General features: G+C 41.4%; 1 protein-coding gene across 1 annotated transcript in view; it reads right to left on the reverse strand.

Moving 5' to 3' along the window:
* Positions 1–16,056, reverse strand: part of ube2j1 (ubiquitin-conjugating enzyme E2, J1) — a 62,633-nt gene extending 46,577 nt beyond the window's left edge. The window contains 1 exon segment of the mRNA XM_034204520.1: positions 15,681–16,056. Within this exon segment, the coding sequence (XP_034060411.1) occupies positions 15,681–15,717 (37 nt within the window). The 5' untranslated portion in view covers positions 15,718–16,056.
* Between the last annotated feature and the right edge of the window lie 5,146 nt (positions 16,057–21,202).

A 21,202-nucleotide genomic window follows, 5' to 3' on the forward strand; every position in this document is an offset into this window, starting at 1 on the left:
TAAACAAATGAATATCTAATAAATAAATACATGACTAAATTAATTAATTAATAAATACTTGGTAGGAATAAACAAAGGACGCAAGCTGGACAGCATGATCATCCGTCCGTCACAGAACTGACAGTATCTACTGCTGAAAAGAAGAGGGAACAGTGGAGGCTCAATCAGAGGAAAGAGGGAAAGAAAGAGGCAGGTGGAAGCTGTGATGAACCTCACACCTCTGTCTGAGGACTCTTTTGAGGAGTCTCCACAAGTTGCTCCTCCTGAACCATCTCAGCCATCTTCACCTCCTGGACCATCCCAGACATCTTCACCTCCTGGACCATCTCAATCATCTTCACCTCCTGGACCATCTCAATCATCTTCACCTCCTGGACCATCTCAGCTATCTTCACCTCCTGGACCATCCCAGCCATCTTCACCTCCTGGACCATCCCAGCCATCTTCACCTCCTGGACCATCCCAGCCATCTTCACCTCCTGGACCATCTCAGCCATCTTCACCTCCTGGACCATCCCAGCCATCTTCACCTCCTGGACCATCCCAGCCATCCCAGCCATCTTCACCTCCTGGACCATCCCAGCCATCTTCACCTCCTGGACCATCCCAGCCATCTTCACCTCCTGGACCATCTCAACCATCTTCACCTCCTGGACCATCTCAGCCATCCTCACTTCCTAGGCCATCTGTTTCTGCTCAGCCATCCTCACCTTGGGAGGGACCACTCTCAAATTGTGTGTAATTTGAAAAACCAAAAATGCATGTTCAGGCAGTGTGCAAAGTGTTGCTACTCCGACATTGAATCAGCCATCCCCCAAAACACTGAGCAGATTACATGGCACCAGTGTTGGGCAAGTTACTTCCAAAATGTAATATATTACATATTACTTATTACTCTCTTTTGAAAGTAATAAGTTACATTACAATATTACTGTATGTATGTGATGATTTCGATAGAGCAAGTCACATTTGGTTTAGGCACGAAACATACTACCAGTAGAAATAAATTGCTTTTAAAATCGCTCTGTGTCGAATCAATAGATTATATTTTGTGAGTATAACACGAAATTCCCGTGAGTGCTTCATCCTCTGAACACCACAGGATGGCGACTGTAACGCACATAACATAGGTACGCTCCTCTGAAATGATTGTCCCCTGCAATTATTATTATTATCCCTCATCGAGTTCGCTATTCAGCTAGCTAACGTTAGCTTAAACAAACGTAACATGCAACGTTAGCCTAATCTAAAATGCTCTACTACGGCGTACCTTTCATGTGGCTCGTCAGCGCAGACTCTCGCATCGTTATTTTTGCATACTTTGCAGGAGGCTACTCGTGGGCTTGACCCTCGTCTTAGCCATGGCTTGTATTTGTCTTCTGCTAGCCAACGCTCGTTGAAAACGGCAACCTCCTGGCACACAGTCATCTATCACTCATCAGAATGCCCAGGTCACACGTAACACAAACACTTGCAGGTCACGCGCATAGCGCGGGAAGGCTGGAGCGGAGCTGTTTTATGTAGAAGCGAAGCAATTAAGCGCACTCCGACTTCTTTATTTTCTTTTAATCTTAAAAGCGAAGTAAAGCATTTACAATTTCAAGCACTTTATCCCAAATTCAAGCACCATTCCCAAAATGCAAGCACTTTTGAAACCTTGAAAACACCTTGTACAATTTCAAGCATTTTCAAGGATTTCCAGCACCCGTACGAACTAGGGATGGGAACGATTAATAGAATATTCGAAATTATTCAGGTATTCGAATAATTATTCATGTATTCGAATATGAGTTATGAATATTTTGTTTTTGTTTTTTGGGAGTGATGAGTGATGCCTAAGTTGATTACATATTATCAAATTGAATATTATCAAATTGAATAATTCAATGTTATTCAATTAAATGTGTTAGTTGACGTCTAAAGGTGTGTTTTGCTCCGCTCACCGGTCCCTCACAGCGGACAGAGCTGCAGGTGCTGCTCTCTCTCTCTCTCGCGTCCGGTTATACTTCACTCGTGTTTATGTCCAAATCCATCAGATCTAGCTAGTTCTAGCCAATGATATGGCTGCTGCCCCTCCCTACACGCAGATCACGCAGACTCAAACCTCATCTTAGGCCCAAATGTGGCGCAAATGCGCTCCGCAGCCGTTGCAAGGTTCATGAGCGTGCTCCCCCGCCCCCTGTCAACACTCGCGACACATGAGTGGCCAGCCTAAACAACAATAAGCGCTGCTTGGCGGCAAAGTACATAGACATTTTGACTGGAGAAATTTAGTTTTGCCGGTATTCAACATATGTTACCAGCAGCGACGTGCAGTCATACTCATAGACTGGCCATACTCCAATGTAACGGAAAAACAACTAAAGAAAAACTAAATAGTAATATAATAAAATGTCTCCACTGATCTGTGTTGTAAGTGTGATTTATGTTTGATTCCAATCGCTTTTTATAGTCAAAATCAGCACATTTGCCGAGCTCCGCTACAACTACATGGGAGCGATGAGGAGTGAGGCATGGACGAGCTCTGCCTCTCGTAAGCCCACAGTAACTGGCTGGAGCGCGGGCACTAATTTAACGCGGGCACTTATTTTGTGAGCGCGCTCAAGCCAGTTACTGTGAGGTGAGGTGAGGCACAGATGAGCTCTGCCTCACCTCAGAATGCGTCACCCCACAGAAACTGGCTGAAAAGCGGGCCCTAAGCGCATGCCTGCACCATCTCACTGTATGTCACCAATGTAATGTTTGTAGATCCCTTTATTACATTTATCCTCGCCATCCATAGTCTCTAAATAACTTATTTCACGTATATATGATATTTAGGCTCGCCGGTCTCATCATACAACAGCAATGAAAAAAGCACCAGGCGAGGCAGCCATAACCTCTGCCGCACTGAAGGGGGCGCACGTGAGCCCACAGGTTCTTGTTGCTACTGTTATTCTACACAGAGACGGTATAGACGCGAACAACAAACTAGACTTTTGAAACTACAGGAAGATAAGGAGGACTTTTACAACAAAGTAATGGAGATTGTTGTCCAGAAGGATAGCATGGACTTCATCTTCAAGTCAAGGTAAGACCACATTGGTAATGAAAATGGGTTCTTACTAAGAAAGAACAATCCAATATTTAGATTGTGGGTATCCTTTTGTTGAACGGTCTGTTTAAAATGAATCGAAGCATCAGACCAAAAAAGCTTTTGAAAATAACAGAATATTTCGATTAAGGTCAGAATATAATATTTGTAAATCTGACTCTGAAAGAGTCAGTGCCTCACCAGCCATGAACCTCACCGCACGTCACTGGTTACCAGTCATAGTCCGGTAATTATTTACACTCTAAGAAGAGTCCTACACAACAGACATGGCGTCAAAAAGGAGTAATGTGTGGAAATATTTCGACCAGGTTAGTGAGTGCGGTGTAGAGGTCAAATTAAACTTATATATGTGCTAGTGTTGTCACGATACCAACATTTTGGTTTCGATACCAAGTCAAGAATTGCGATTCCGATTCTTTTTCGATACTTTTCTTTTATTATTTTCATGATCAATAAAATGGTAGTTTATCTGTTAAGTGTTTTCTTACAACATGGTCTCTTCTTTATACTTGAGTTTGTGATTTCTTTGATAGTTAACTTTATATTTTATTAACATGTAATAGTACAGTAATATAAATAATTATTGACCAAATGTACATTGCAGATGTTAGCCACATTGGTAAGTTAGCTAAAAAGATAGCCATATTAGACAGTTATCATTGCCATTAATTGCCTCGTCAAACTACGAAAACGTTCGTTTGTCACAAAATAAATTACACTTGTTTGACTTAGATTTGAGGGCATGGGCTTGAGCATGATGTAATTATGTTATCTATCACATTCGCTAACCTGTCTGTCTTTACATTCTTTAAACAGCTCTGGATGCCGGTCGGCGAGGTGCTTAGCCAAGTTTGATTTGTTGGCTCCCTTGGTTTGCAGGGATCTAAAACATGTCTCACAGACAGGCCTCGTGGTGTCCGTAGGCTTGCCCTCACTGTCAGAGATATAGCTAAAATACTTCCAAATGTAGCTTCTGGCGTCTTTTTTGTCAACAAGCCGAGGCGCAGCGGCAGTTGCACTCCCACTTGCAGCCACTTGCTCCCCGTTTTCTCACATGCTCTGGCAGCTAGCGCGTGCACGAGAGAAGGGAGGACCTTAGAGCGTGCTCGAGAGGGGAGGGACTGCAGGCACGGCTGCAAAGCAGGGAGTGGAAGCAGAGCGCTGAACACACACGGCTCTTATTAAAACGGCGCTTTCTCACCGGAGTACTTTCCCCCGTCATTCTTAAAGTGCCGATACTAATGAAACGGAGGAATTGTAACGTTTTTAACGGCAGGGTATCGCGGTACCTTTCAAGTATCGGTACACCGTGCAACACTAATACATGCTATACCTTGCTATACCCGCAACCTCCGTTCCATCTGAGAGGGTCTTCTCTACAGCTGGGCTGATTGTGAATCGCCTCCGCACATGAAAGCTGTAGGCCTATAGCTGTCAAACTGTGATCCCCAGTTCAATACATTTGACAAATTCGACTTGGTTTCTACACTTATTTGAACATGTATGTATTTGTTTCCAAAAATAAATAAAACATTTTACCCAATTATTTTTTTATAGCATATGTACATTTCTGTTAACCGGTTAACCGTTTTTTGGGGGGTCGAATATTCGAATATACATTTGCTTTCAAATTCCCATCCCTAGTACGAACCCTGTAGTATGTAATAATACTATGTGTGTCCTGGGAGTTTAGTAAATAGCACTGTGTTGCAAAGTTATGTAGACCTTTGCAAAACAATCCAGACTTTTTCAACTTGGCAAATTACCTCCCCCTGCATAAGGCTGGACGAAAAATAGATGAAGACCTGTACTTTGCCCCATCTGTGCCTGCAGCAGCCGTGCGGCTTCTCACGGTCAAGATGTTTGTGTTTTTCCTTTAACAGCAGCCTACTGGTCCTACCAACAGCATCTACGCTTCCAACCAAAGCCAAGCTGCGCCTGACTGAGCAGAGCTGCTCACGGTCTGAATTTGTCTACAGGGCGAAATGTTTAAAACTCTTTCTACATGATAGTTAAAATCAAAGACTGAGCCAACTGTTGTGTTGCCTCATGTTGCTGCATCTTGGCCATATAGTCACACTTCAACACATTGCAAAGATATCAGCCAACAATCACGTAATTTCTCGGCCTGGAGGAAGAAGTGGGAAGTGACTAAGTACATTTACTCAAGTACTGTACTTAAGCACACTTTGGAGATACTTGTACTTTAATTGAGTATTTCCATTTTATGCTACTTTGTACTTCTATTCCACTACAGTTCAGAGGTAAATGGTGTACATTTACTCCACTACCAGAGGTGGTGTTAACCGAATATTTTCCGTCTATTACGGATTTCTTTTACCAATGACAGAAAAATCTGCAGATTAGAACAAACTCGGAACAGCGCCAAAGTTTCCCCGCAGCGATGTTCCGGCACGAGCGTGCCCCTGTTGACAGTTCACGAGCGTGCTCTTCTCCTGTTGACAGTTCACGAGCGTGCTCTTCTCCTGTTGACAGTTCACGAGCGTGCTCTTCTCCTGTTGACAGTTCACGAGCGTGCTCTTCTCCTGTTGACAGTTCACGAGCGTGCTCTTCACCCCACCCCCCCTCCCCTACTTTAATTTGTATATAACGTTCATAACACAATTTAAAGTAATGCACACAATCATGAGTCAGGACCTGATGGGCTGCAATCCAGAGAGTCCATGTAGGGAGAAGGCCGGGTGGATAGGTACAAAAACACGGTTTAACTAAGAACAACTCTGTTTGTGTCCCATCGTCCTCTTTAAGATATGCCGTCATTCTGAAATTCTCATGGCATGTCGATGTCACCCTCTCCGTAAGTGCACCTCTTTCCCACACATACAATCTGTAGTACTCTGTCTTGTCTCTGGTCGTGTCAGTGTCTTATTATCCGACCATGACAGTATCAGTTATGATTTCTTTTTTCGCTGAGTGAGAAAGGTCAAATTATTTTTTACAGGACTATACCGGGCCAGGATTGATCATAGGACCAGGAAGAAGTTCACTGAGGTTGCTCTTCTGTATGGATTGTATAAGGATAAAGTTTATGGTATATGCCTATGGCCAGAGGCGACACAAGTGTGATGTGTGGCCTAAGTTGTCCTGACAGTACACAGATTAGTGGTCTACTCAACAACTACCCAGCAGGCCTTGCCCAGAAGCACATTATGGCTGTGTGGAGGAGGACTAACTGTGCATGAAAGATAGACTATTTTAACTTTGGAAGCAAGTTTAAGCCAATTCCATCACCCTACTTCCCACCTCTATGTCTACATATTTTTACATTTGAATTCTACAAATTCAATACTAATACATATAAGTTAGTCATACACTTTCAGCCTTTTTGGTCAGGGACCCAAATAATGGATTACGTCATTTTAACTGCAAACGTCGGAGGTCGGTTTACATGTGTGTATGAATATAAACACACACAAAAATAACAAAATTCTCTACATACATACACACGTATACACATACTGTATATATGTGTACATACACCCATTTCCAGGGCTAAAAGAAAAGGTCCATGTACAGATTACAATACAGTTTTGTTTCTCATCCTATTTTGAAATCAATTATTATGAATTTATTATTTACTTAGATATATATATTTTTTAGGTAAACCAACAAAATATATATATATATTTCTTGAAATGTTTGCTGCTTATCTAATCATGTGTTTTTCCTACCTAAAAATGTGTTAGCGGCATGTTTACTTTGTTTAGGGAAGTTCAGTTCAACATTCTAGAACACACTGGTGCTGAAGGTCAGAGAGAAACACACTTTTTAGCTGGGGCGATGAAGAGAAATGGCAAGACAGAGAGCTATAACTGAAAGCTATTCAGGTTAAAACCTCTTAAGCACCAACGTTTTTTTTTAGACATCAATATATATCTATATATATAAACATCTATATTGATTTCTGACTTTTCTACATCCAACTCACAGGTTTATCATTACTTTGAGAACAAAGATTATTAATTGAACCCTTTTAGAAGGGAAGATATGGTCATCTGTTCTGGGAATGTCCTTTTCGAGCCTGAGACCTGACAAACAGGCTCAGGGTTGAACAGGTTAAAATAATCTCTCTATCTTCCAGGCAACCAGTAAGTCATGGTTTTCCACTTGGGGAATCCATCAGTGCTCTGCAGAGAGGAATTTAGGAACCTTCAGAGGTGTGATAGGCTATCAGGGCTCGACAGACCCTTCAGAATGAGAGATGAATCACTTTTAAGAGTATTTTCAGTGCCTCATCCACCAGTGTATTCTGGGAGGGTTGTGAACAGCTCCAGCTTTGATGGCAGGGCCACGGGCAACTTAAACTAAGCCTGGGACTCCTCGGGTCATGGACAAGATGTGTCCAAATCTCAGAGAGTGACACCTGATCTCCCATGTGAAGCTATCAGTCCATCAGTCTGTCCACCCAGTCATGTAAAAAAAACCTTTCATTGACTTATCATTAAGGACAATTTGGGCCAATTATAATGTTCATAGTTCAGAATCAGAATTCCTTTATCAGTCCCACAGCGAGGAAATAGACAGTGTTACAGCAAAAGTGTTATGCAATAATAAAAAAGAACAGCAGACATTAGTAATAACATAAAAATGAGATACAAATAAGTACACAACCATGGCTAAAAAATGAGTAGCAGCAATTTAAGTACAACTAAGTGACATACATAGGAAGGTATTATGACCTTAAAAAATAAGTTTAGGGACATTTCTAAAAAAAAATTTTTTTACATAAAGACATTATTGCAAATAAGTGTTCTGATCTAATCAGTAAAAACATCATACAATACATACATACAGTATGCAAAAGCAGAGCTGCATGAATGTGGACTTTTGACGGAGATTAAAACACAAAACAGTAATAAACATTTTGTGGTAGGGCTGCAGCTAATGGGATATACAGTAAATCACAAAAACGATTTTGTGAACAGGATTGCCTGCGATATTGAGGCTGTGAGCTTGTTCTGCTTATAGAAAACTCAGCTGCAGATCAGAAATGTTGCCCTGTTGTCACATTCATAACCAATTTTTGTATTATTAATTTGTACTAGAGAACACAATTGTTTACAAGAGCAGGACATTGTCTATATCGCCATTTTTTTCTGAAAGTGCACCAGATTGATTTTAAAAGTTAAATGCAGGAAGTATTTGATCATTTCATATATTTCTCAAAAATAATATTGCAATGTCAGTGTGTGTGCAATTAATCTGTCAAATGCTACAACTTCTTAAGCAAATATATCATGTCTTGTCTGTTGATGAAAGTGACTGGTGTTAGCCCTGAAGTTAGCCAAAGTTCACTTTAGTGACAAGCCACTAATCAGCTTTGACAATTAAACAGACCTCTAGTAATAGAGGTCTGTTTTTATTCCTTTTAGAATACACTGTAATTATTTTAAATGTCTGGAGTAGCCCAGTAATAATTTGGGATGTTAAAAGGAAGAATACAGTCGCAGAATCAGGTATGTCATATTTAATTTTCAACATAGGAATGAGTGGGTACTCATTGCTATCAATGTGGCACTAGCCATTTTTTACCAGCATATGTATAGATGGGGAATTGTACTATCATATGTCTTCTGATATTCTGACCTGACAACTTGTGTATGTATTAGGGGTGTAACGGTTCACAGAAGTCACGGTTCGGTTCATACCTCGTTTGGGGGTCACGGTTCGGTACAACAAGGAAAAGCAAAAAAAAGTCTCAAATGCATAATCTTTTTTTGCTGTTATTTATTTTTAACAGTAGTGCATGTTTTGGGAAGAAAATAAGGAACTCTAACATTTGGAATCATTAACTGTATTACACAGTTAAAAACAAACCACGCATTACACTATGCCTTGTCTTTTTCTTTTTTAGTGTAGTGGCGCCTCACTTCAGAGCGTTTACCGCGACCCATCTTTGGTGTTATGAAGTGACTGAGCTCGTGAACTGCCTACGGGAGGGCGGGGGAGCCTCGCTGCGGGGCAACTGTGGACCTCTGTCGCCTGTCAGCGCAACTTACATGATGCCGTTTAAAAAAATTAAGGGCGGTGCCGGCCGTCAGCGTACCGAGCCGGCCGTCAACGGCCCGCTGACGACCCGCTGACGACCGGCCGTTCTGTGATTCTCCAGGTCCGCCCTGTATTCCACCGGGTCACACACGGACCCGCTGGAATACAGGGTCTACCGCGTTTAGGAACCGTTAAGCAGAACTGAAAAGGTGTATTTTGTATGGGTACCCGGCATTTTCTTATCGGTTCTCATCTGGAACCGAGTTTCGCTTCCCAACCCTAACCGTTACACCCCTAGTATGTATTCAATAAACCTGATACCCAGCATAAAAACAAAAAAATGCCAATGGTCAAGAGTGGTATGCTGCTGTTCAAAGTGACAGGTGGTTTTTCAAAGTATTGTGAATAATAAATAATGTGTCACACACGTATGCCTGATAATGTTCAGCGAGGTTTGTATCATGTGTGATTGCGTAGCCAATTTTCGATCTCAGCAGGACGCTTTCGCTACAATGTTCTTCTCTTCGTCGTATTCGCCACAAACTGTTGTTGCTCATGTAGATCCCGCCCCCGCCTCTGACGTAAGCTTCTGACAAATGCGGCTCTCGGCATTTCAGGTCTCAGCACAGCATCCTCCTAACTCCACAGTCCCTGCCAGTGCTTGGATGCACTGTTACAGGCTCTCCAGTGCTCCATATCCAATGCCCATTTGTGGCTCTTCCTTCCGGTAACAGTAAGCAGAGATGACAAGGAAAAGCCCTTTCCCAAACAGGCCTCTGGCTTCAGTTGGGCTGGCAGAGGTCCAGTCACTGGCCCAAGGCCTACGCAAAATCATCTTACGTAACATGTATTCTGAGTGTTTGCCACTGGTAATGAAGTTGTTCCAGAGGGGAGAGAGGGGACACATTGCATAACAGGCCAACTTTAAAGATGCGAAAGCGCAGAGCAGAGAAAATGGAGAAAAAAAGACTCCTCGAAATTCTGAGCACCTTTTATTGCTCTTCTGTTGCTGCTTCTTTCACAACATTCAGCTAAAAGGTTAAGCCAGAGAACAAAAGAGAGCTAATCCCGCTCTTTCCGTCAGCTCTTGAATTTAAAGAAAACAGTAATGTACGATAAGGTAGAGAGAGGATGGGATATAGAAATATCATACGCCATAGGGTGTATTAACTGAAGCATTCCAAATCAGAAATGTAATTCACAGCACTGTGGATGTGCTCATCATGGAACTGCACAGAAAAATAAAGGGCCATCCTTGATTAAAAATAGAAACAGTTGGCAAATGCAAGGTTCCTTTAAAAGGGTGCAACATCAGTATACAATTTTCCAGACTCCAGGCTGTTATCTCGGTCCGTATGGCTAAATGAACCTAATGGGTGCCAATAGCTTTGAGCAACCTTCAAGTTCCTACAGGAAGCTCTTTTATCGTATTCCCCCAATTCAAATATCACATAGCCCTTTTTAAACTCCAAACAAATACCTAATTCAAAAGTAAGTAAAAATGTAATTATTATACCAGAATTGAGCTAGTTTAAAATTAAAATCATTAGATAATGTTATTTTTTCCAGTTAGATTAGCACTATGATACAGTAATTCTGAAACTCTGAATATTAAAGGCCCCATGTCGTGCTTTTCCGGTTATTACCCGTCCCCTTGTGTTATGTAGCTTTTTCTGCATGTATACGGTCTGCAGAGTCACAAACCCTCAAAGTACTCCCTGTAGCGAGTAAAACTCTAACACAGAAAAGTTGTGGGTGCTAGTGGAGCCTCGCAGATGAGGGTGCTGCAGCCCTCAGCATCCCCCCCTTCCCGCGTCCATTCGCGATGTCTCACTGTCTCGCAGACCCCACGCAGAAAGCAGGAAATGAACCTCGCTCTCACACTGTCCGCTCCTCGCAGCAGCGAGCCCCGCAACGTCCCGCCAACACGGCACCCAGACCCCACGCAGCATTCTCATCTTTACTGGTGTCATTTTCTGGTTGCTGACGCCATTGTAACACATAATCACTGATGTTCCGCTGTAACGGTGGTAGACTCATCAGAACAGAGTGGGCGAGCTGACCAATCAGAGCACAGTGTGCTCACAGGGAGGGGGCAGGAGCTCCAACAAGGTGTTTAGGACAGAGAGTGAAATACATATACTATACAGAGATGCTGTATGAGAAACCAATGTGAGTTTGGAAAATTGCACAATATAAATATATTCTAGTAGACCTCAACAATGGAATTATGATCAGTAGAAATGGCCATGACATGGGACCTTTAAAACTGAGCAATAAAAACTTGACAACCAAGTTCCAACTCAATGGCTGTAAACCAACCAACTGTGACAGGATTACAGGATGTAGTTCTGCCACTGGTCCCCACCGCCCTCAGTCACAGACCCAATAGATTTACGATTCATAAATCAAAAAAGTAGGGTAGACATGTGGAGATTATCCGGCTGAACAAAACGTGCATTTATCAAACGTTTTCCACAGATCTTATTTTTTACAATACTCCAAATTCCTATGGAGAAATTCCCTTGTTTTTTTGTCGAGAGAACCCTTGCGCAGCTTACTTCCTGGTCGGCCTACAAAAATACATCATCCCTGCACCACTCTATTAAACGCCATATTATGTTCCAAACCACATCAAGGATTATTTCTGAAACAGTATGGAGCTCAAATGCTTTCTCTCTCGCGGGTTTACCACGAGGTGAGTTTCTTTTATTTCCTGCTTCTTTACACATACTCTCTCCAGTACAGCTTAGCTCTGGGTGTTAGCATGCTTACTAATGTAAACAAAGACCATATTACTTCCAAAACATGTTGCGCATTGTTTCTGATGCACATAGCTTGACATGTTCTTTATTCAGTGTTTACCGCTAGAACAGTGCCATTATATGTATAACAACTTTACTCGGGCCGTGGGCGAAACGTTGCCAGGAGTTCAATGTAAAGCCAGCCCACATTTTAGACGTCAAGACCGCAGCAAATCTGGATCAGCTCCGTTGTACCCCCGTTTTTATAGATGTGGGTAAGGAGGAAAAGAGAGAGGGTTGTATTTTCTGACACTTTGTGAGACTCCCTTCACACGGGGGAGACATATTTAAGTATAAAAAGACATCAAAAAGTGCATTTTGCATAATAAATCAAGTTAACACTAACAATTTTCGAAAAAACAGAGAAAGCTTTCAGAACAAATATCCTGTTAGCTTGCACTCTACAAGTAAGATCCCTGCGGAAATCAGAATGACCCCGATGGACTGCACGGACAATAACCTCACTGTTTCATGACATTTATTTTGTGCCTGGTGTCTTCAATCTCTCTTTATTTGATTTTCCATCTAGCCGTTTCCACACCCCAGGATTGCCATGAGTACAGGAGAACTGTAACAGATAGAGCTAGCAGCTTTGCAGTGTAGTCCTACCGTCTGATATAAAACACACACATATCAGGCCACATATTAATGTCTCACTAAAGGTCAGATCACTATTTAACTGATTTATGCCAACTTGATTCATGATTTAATATAACAAATGTGTGCAGCCCTAATATTGTATTTTTTAATGTTTGTAATTTTTTAAGTCTAACACAGAAAAAAACTAAATAACTTTGTATTGTGTTTGCCTTAAAAAGGTCTGAGGAATTGGTCCAAAGTGATTTACCATAAAACACAAACTCCAGTAAAATTAGCACTATAATACAGTCATTCTGAAACTCTGAATATGAAAACTGAGAACTGAAACTTGACAGCCAAGTTCCAACCCAATGGCTGTAAACAAACCATGTATGTATCTTTCTATATACAGTGTATGGCCTGCATGTGTTTGCATAACACTCATGTGTCTGTCCGAAGAGCAAGACTGGTACACCTGTAGGGCAAACATTACGCTTACATGTTGACACAGTAAGTACGTGATGATATGTAGCATGAACTCAATAATGTTTTCTTTATGATACCATAACCTTTTTTTCTACATGTCTGCCATCATCAAAATTCTCACAAAACCCATCAAGTCTGGTAGATGAAAAGAATTGGTTGTAAATTCGTAACAAACCTTTTAGACCATGAACTAAGATAAAACCACAATCTGAACCATGCAGCAGGGGTGTCAAACTCAATTTCATTGCGGGCCGCATTAGCATTATGGTTGCACTCAAAGGGCCGGTTGTAACTTTTAAGACTATATAAATATACTACATATATAAATATATTATATAAAATAATGTATTATATATTATTGCCTCTGAATTGGATTATTATCGGATAGGGTAATAACTTCATAATTAACTACGTCTGAAAGCAGAAGTCCAGGGCAAATAATTGCAAGTCTCTTCAGTGTGCATGTCACAAAATGAGATGCATTGTGGGACATGTCGTTTATTCTGTAAATCGGCATGTAACCGTATAATAAACGTATTATATTCTTTGCAAGCTTTTGCGGGCCACATAAAATGAAGTTGCGGGCCGGATTTGGCCCCCGGGCCTTGAGTTTGACACCCCTGGTCTACAGGATGTAGTCTAGCTACCACATCCTGGTTATTGATCCTTAAGTGAATGTAGCTTAAAACTGTTCTCCGTTGTACTCTTCTCATACAACACTTTCCTATGATGATGCCAGTTCAGTCATTTGTCGAAGAATTGACCTACCTAATAAATGATTCTTTCTTTGGTGATTTGGAAATTCTGAAATGCTAAATGGGAACAACAAATAAACTTGTGTACAACAATTAAACAGGGCAACTTGTTGGCATACTCTGCTAGGAAACAATGAAAAGTAGTTAATCTTATAAAGTGTTAACTATATGCCAAGTCTTACTTACTAGTATAAATACATTATTTTACAAAATCATGAAAACCCATTTGCATTGGCAGAAGTTAATACAAATTGGTGGGTGGTGTTAATGACATATCTAGTATTAGGGCTGAACAATTAATCCATTTTAAATCGAAATCGCGATTTTAAATGATGCGATTATCAAATCGCAAAGCCTGCTCCACATGTACCAGCCATTGTTAACCAATCAGAAGTGGCCCATGATAGAAGGTGATAGACAGATTGATCCAATCACCTGCCAAGTATTTTTGAAAGTGCCTGCCCTTTCCAAATGGCTTCCAATGGAGCTTTCCTAGATGGTTTGGTGAAACAAACCATCTGAGTCAGGTTAGTAAGACTTTAAAGCAACCCAACGGAAGTTTCATGTAAGTTTAGTTCTTTCACTCGTAGCTCGGGCTAGAGACGGGAGCATGTTGATGCAACATTCCTAGCCGGAGATATGGCCGCATTTTACAATAAACTTCCGTTGGGTCGCTTAAAAACATATATCGCAAATCGAATCGCAATATTTGTCAGAGAAATTGCAATTAGATTTGTTCCCAAAATCGTGCAGCCCTATATGGTATCCATTAAGGTGCGCAGGCCATCAACAGATTCCTATTTGTTCAAGTGAAACCGCATGTTGCTGTGAAACATGAAGTGTTGCTACTGCCTGCCCTGTGACTCACGTGTTGCTAGGGAAAAAACAAAACTGTATATGGCTTAGTAAAGATCCTCTCTAAATACTAATATTGGTCGGAGGTGGAAGAAGTACTCAAGTCATGTACTTAAGTAAAAGTAAAAGTACTCAAGTGTAGGAATACTCTGTTATAAGTAAGTCCTGCAATCAAAATTGTTCTTAAGAAAAAGTACAACGGTGTTACCATCTAAATATACTTCAAGTACTCATTATGTAGATTGGTCCATATCAGAATAATGTATATGATATGTTTTATAATGATTGATCATGAAAGTGTTCTCAAAGCTGGTAAAGGTGCAGCTAGTTTGAATGACTTTGTATACTGCAGGGTAGCTTGTGGATTTACTCCAGGTGGAACTAAAGTCTGATTTAAGGCTTGGTTATATTTCACATCATTAATCCACATCTGTGAAGTAACTGAAGGTATTAAATACATGTAGAGGAGTAAGTATACATAAGTCTGATTTGTAGTGGGGAAGAGTAACACAGCAGCAAATAATTGAATATATGTAAAGTCCCTGTAAAGTGTGCTTAGGTACAGTAATTTAGTAAATCTACTTAATTACGTTACACCACTGCTATCGATGGGTGTGATAGAAAACCCTGGCGTTTTCTATTTTAAACTAAATACAATGAAACATTATTTTGTAAATGGCCATGACTGCAGCTAAAGTTGACGTGTCCTAACCATGGTCCTAACAAAGAGATACGTGTACACAACGGGACACCTCGTTCTCTCTCAGCCCAGGAACAGAGCTATGCCAATCAGGTCATTTGGCAGCTATATTCATGTACCGGTAGATGGTTTTCTTTTGAATACTAAATATTGCAAAACAAAGTATAACTTCACATTTGAAGCGAAAATAAACAATAAGAAGTACGGTCAATTATATTTAGTGGTCGGTTCGTGTCAGTGTGGCAATTTAGATTTCACTTAATGTGTTCACAGTTAGTAATGTAACGATATGTTAATTAATACATGTCAACAATCCACTATTGGTTTTCAACGTTGTCGGTCATGTTAGCAAACTGTTAGCTACAGAACACAATGAAAACATTTAAACGTGAGCTTACCTGGACTCTTCAGGTTATATTTATTCTCCATACTCATAGATGTTGTTCACTGTTCAAAGATAAGGTGATGTTTATGTTGTTAACTCGCAAGCTAGCTCCCAGCTAACGCTACCTACTTATCGTTAGCTACACTTAGCAGCCAGGTTAGCTCCCTTCGGTCCTCAACATAAGCAGGACAGCTGAAACTAGAGGTAGTCCACTCTCCCCGATGTTCCGATGTGTTGGTAGGATGGACGTTATTTGAATTCAGCCGTTGCGAGAATATTAAACATCTGTTTCCTAAGTTATCGCCTGTTTCGGTTTTAAAACAGCTTGTTAAATGTTATCCGTGTGACGTCATGTGTGGAAACGTAAACAGGAAGTGACCATGCTACTACTGCTTTCGTCTTCTGTGCAGATGTGAGGCAGCGCATGCGTGTTATGGCAAGAACACTCAAAGCAATTTAAATTAACAGATATTCCTGCCTTCAAAATATGCCACATTGTATTGTACATGTATATTGATAATTTGTTTGTTTGCTGTAAATGGAAAGGTAGCACTAGCAAGCCCTTATTTCCTTGTTTTATTAATGAATTATATGGTTTTTACAGTCTCTTAAAAAAACACAGTCCTGGAAAATTGACAAAAAGACTCAGTGATATTTCTAAATTGTTATTATTTTAAGTAAGGTCCGACTCCTTAATGCGTCTTTAAAGCTTTTGTGTCTTTTATTTGTATCTCCCTGGCTCTCATTGGATGTCATTTATGTTCATTGTCTATGACTGTATTTTTTGCACATATGATGATGATAACTTGACATTATTTATATCCTCATCAAACTTGTTGCATTTTACTGTAAGTTCTAAATATGTTCAATACAAAATAAATAAAATAAAAACATACAACAAACAGGCATGTCAATTTGACATTTTATTAAAAAAATTAAAGTGTTAATCTTACTAAGAACTGAATACTTAATTGTAAAATGTGATTACTACTGATTACTTACACTACAATTATATGTATATAAAGGCCTTGAGATACACTAGTCGTACAATTACAGTTCCACATACTGAATTGTTACAAACTGGCTCCTTCTTGCAACAAAAGGAGAGGAAGTTTCAACAAAAGTTCCCAAAAACAATAATTTATTTACAACCTCAAAACTGGTCACAAATAACAAAATGCAAACGGAGGAGGGCTGGTGAGGTGCACGGGGCATGGCAACCGAGAGAGAGTGGGACTCAAAGAAGAAGAAAAAACTCAAAGGAACACATAGCAGATACGCTGAAGCCCAGGTATCAGTAAGAGGGGAACATCAAATACTGATTGGTGCATGCCTAGTGTCTGACTAATGATCGAGCCTGTTCTTCCTCCAGTACTGAGAGACATGTTGTGAAATAAGATCAAACCAGGTGCTAAAAAGTCTCCCTGTTCTGTTATTACTCTGTGTGATGAGGCGACGTCTCCTCCAGCTTTTCTTCTGAGCGAGCACCAGACAATGGACTTTTGAATGGGTTTTTTTAAGATATGAACACTTTTTACAAAAGCACACACAACCAGAAAAAAGGTGCTGGACAGAAGAACATGTAAAATACGGAACAAATAAACTCATATTTATTTTAGATGAACATTCAATAAACCACCGCCGTCTTTAAGATATAGTATGAAAATAAGCTTGCTCACCGTATTTAATTATGTTTTCATATTTATATTTGGGGATGAATGATATATTCTATTCTATTCCACAATAGTGCATCCAAACCATCTAATGGCGCATTTCCATTGCAGCGCGTAGCACGGTTTAAGCGTGCCGTGCCAAACCCGGCACGTTTTTTGTTGCGTTTCCACTAGGGGTAGTTCTGGCTAACGGGTACTTTTTCACAGTTTTTCTGGCCCTCCAAAATCGTGGTTCTTTCCAGGCCAACAACCGGGCTGAATATGCTAAACTAGTGACGTGAGTGGCTACAACTACAACGCAATGAACATATTTGACCGTGATTTAATTGTAATACACGTTTCAAAATGATGCCGAAGTAACAACATACTGATACCGGTTAGTAAAAACCATGAATTAATGCTTTGACAAGTCTGCAGACAGACGACAGGCGAAAAACCTTTTTAAATGCTTGTTTTCTGAATGGAGATCGGCTAAGCCAGTGGTTCTCAAACTTGTTCTGTCATTCCCCACTTTGAACAGGTGGTTCAAGCCCCACCTGTTCGTCATCGCTCCAATCAAATGGTAGGCCAAGCTTAAAATGGTCACATGTATCGTTCTATAACAGGGGTCTCCAACCTTTTTTAGGATGAGAGCTACTTTCACAAAATAAAACAAGTCGTGAGCTACTTTTACTCCCCTTTTTTTTGTTTTTTGCAGTGTATATATATTTAGCACATTTTAACATTATTATATGCTTACCTTTAACCTTTGTGTGCTGTTTGGGTCTGTGGGACCCGTTTTCAGTGTTTACTAAAAGAACATGTTACAATTAAATTATTTTTCACCTGCTTTATTTGGGGGTGGACCTCACCTCCTCTAGGGGGGTCCGGGGGCATACACCCCCGGGAAGATTTGTTTTTACATGTTGAAGTTAAAAGCATCAATCTGGTGCACTTTGAGCACAACATGAATTTATGGATACAGCTCTCAACACTCAGATGAAAGGGAGCTGTATACTTTTCAATAATCCAAACATCTTTAGAATATGATCACAACCAATAACAAATCATTTAAACTTGTTTATTCATATCTTATGTTACCTAGTTAGCATTCTATCTTTTTCTTTATGCATATTTTACTAATCACTCCCCTTTTAAACTGTTTTTTTTTTTTACTGTCCTATACCTACACATTGAAATGATTTGCCTTTGGTGGGCCGCTGGCTCGTCCGATCTTTGAGACAAAGAGTGAGTATTTGTTTGTGGTTTAGTGTTGATATTGTGTTTGGTGGTGGGCGGCAGTGTATATAGATGTAGCATTGGCTGTGAAGTATCTTACTGTTTAACAGCTTCCTCAGTTTAGATTGGGGAGTGTCTAGCTGGGCTGAATCAGTCCTTCCTTCAGGCACTCGTTTTTTATTTTGCCTTTTTTATTTTCGGGGTAATAATCATTCCCTGTTAGGGTTTCGCCCCCGGTGATGTTTGCCTTTAAAGTCGCACACTCCAGAAGATAGTTAGGTAACTTTTGGTAGGCAGGATCTGTGGAAGTTTGTTATTTGGAAGACTGGCGTCAGTGTTTGGGAAGCGGTAGTGATAGGTTGTTGTGTTTAAAAAAAATAAAATTGTAAATATCCGTTGCTAAGTATGGCTTTTGTTTTGGAGCAGTTTGTGGCCAGTCCCACTGTGTGTCAGCTAGACCGGTGTAGGAAGGTTGACTTGCGGTTAGTTGCTGACCACTATCACGTTTCTGTCTCCACTGCTCTTGTTAAAAGTGAACTCAAGGCTACTTTGCTAACTGGACTAGTTGAACAGGGGGTTTTGAGTCTGCCTACTTTAGTGGAATCTCCTGGCACGGTGGCCGGGGCTGTAGCAGCAGTATCTCCTAGTGGAGGCCACGTTGGTGTTACTCCTGGTGTTCAGAGTGCTACGGTACGGTACAGGCAAAACTTTTCACCATGCCTCAGTTTGACTCGTTTTCGGCAGGGGCCTCTCCTACGGGGTCTAAATTAGATGCCAGGATAAAAGTATGTGTGGCTCGTCTCCAGTGGGAGAAGGAGGAGCGTGATAGGGATTTTCTGCTCAGGAGGGAGCTGGAGATCAGAAAGTTGGAGGCAGACACTGCTGTCCGGATGCGTCAACTAGAGCTCCAAGTAGCTGGGGTGCGGTGATTCTGCTGTTACACACTCTGGTCCTACTGCCTCCTTCGACGTGAGTAGGCATATTTCTTTGCATGGGGAGATTTTCTCTAACTGGACCTCGTTGAATTTTAGTTGAATACCCCTGGTCTATCTGAACGAGCAAAAAGTAACTACCCTTCAGCAGGCTGCCACTCTGGCAGACGATTTTGCACTGATACACAAGAGCGTTTTTTTTCAGCGCGATCCTCCTCAGCGAGACACTTATCGTAGAGCTCCTGACAATTACGTTCCCTGTGCCAGTGTCCCAGGCTAAAGAGATCTTCTTTTTTTGTCATGACCCAGGTCGGGCAGCAGGTGACAAGCACCCAAAAGGGGTGGGCTTGATTAAAAAAGTGTGTCCTAGTGGTCAAGCCACTGTTAAAATGGGGCCTGATGAGTGTTTTAAGCCGTTCATCTCTACTGCTGTTGTCTTTCTGTCAGGGAAGGTGGAGGACCAGCGGCAGGTCACAGTGTTACGAGACAGTGGTGGCTCACAGTCGTTCATTCTTGCCAGCGCTCTGCCCTTGAGTACTGAGTCCGCCTGTGATGCAAGTGCCGTGGTAAGAGGTATCGAAATGGGTTTTGTGCCCGCACCTCTTCACAATGTCCATGTCCAGTCCAAACTGGCTACTGGTTTCTTCCCAGTTGCCGTACTCCCCAGGTTTCCAATCGATGGTGTGGATTTTATAATGGAAAATGATATAGCCGGAGGTAAAGTGTACTCCCGAGGTTGTTGACGTTCCAGTTCCTGGTGCTGTAGATGATAACCTAGCTCTGACTCATCCGGAGGTGTTTGCAGTTAGTGTTTTGACCAGAGCTCAGGCCCGTAAGCAGGCTCAGGATGTGGATTTGTCTGATTCTTGGCTTGTTTCTGCCCTATCTAATGACAGGTTGACCCCTGTTGAGGATTAGTGGAGGGCCCTCCAACAGTGTGTGATGGTGAAATGGAACCTGTCGCTATTGCTCCAGAGGTGGCTATGCCTTTGACCTGTGAGACGCTCATCACTGCACAGAGAGATGATCCTACCTTGATCAAGTGTTTCGACGCTGCTGAGAACCCTAACGAATGTAATAAGAAACAGTTGTTTTTTGTGGATGATGGGGTGCTGATGCGCCGGTGGGCTGACCAATCAAGTGATGCAGATGTTGGTTCAGGTGTTGATTGGAACAGCGTTTATCAGTTAGTGGTTCCTGTGAGTTGTCGGCAGCAGATTATGATCCAATATCCAGATTATTCTGTAGAACGTGTAGCACATGCCAGGTAGTGGGTAAACTTAATCAGGTAGTTCCCCCAGCGCCGTTGTGTCCTGGTCCGGCTATTGGTGAGCCTTTGACCATATCATTGCTGACTGTGTCGGTCCGTTGCCGAAGACCAAGGCAGGTAATCAGTTTTTGCTGACTGTGATGTGTGTATCAAACCGTTTCCCTGAGGCCAGCCCTTTGCATAAAATCACTGCACCCGCCATCATTAAAGCATTGACCAAGTTTTTTACCACCTTTGGGTTGCCGAAGGATGTGCAGACTGATCAGGGAACTAACTTCCTTTCCAAGGTTTTTAGACAAACCTTGCAGTCATTGGGTGTTTCCCATTCAGTGTCTAGTGCAGGGATCACCAACTACATTTGTCCAAGGGCCAAAATGTATCCAATAGACACTATCGCGGGCCAGCGATTTTTATATAGCCCAACATTTTGAAGTTGTTGACC

This window comes from Gymnodraco acuticeps, unplaced genomic scaffold (genome assembly GCF_902827175.1).
Source record: "Gymnodraco acuticeps unplaced genomic scaffold, fGymAcu1.1, whole genome shotgun sequence".
Taxonomy (NCBI): domain Eukaryota; kingdom Metazoa; phylum Chordata; class Actinopteri; order Perciformes; family Bathydraconidae; genus Gymnodraco; species Gymnodraco acuticeps.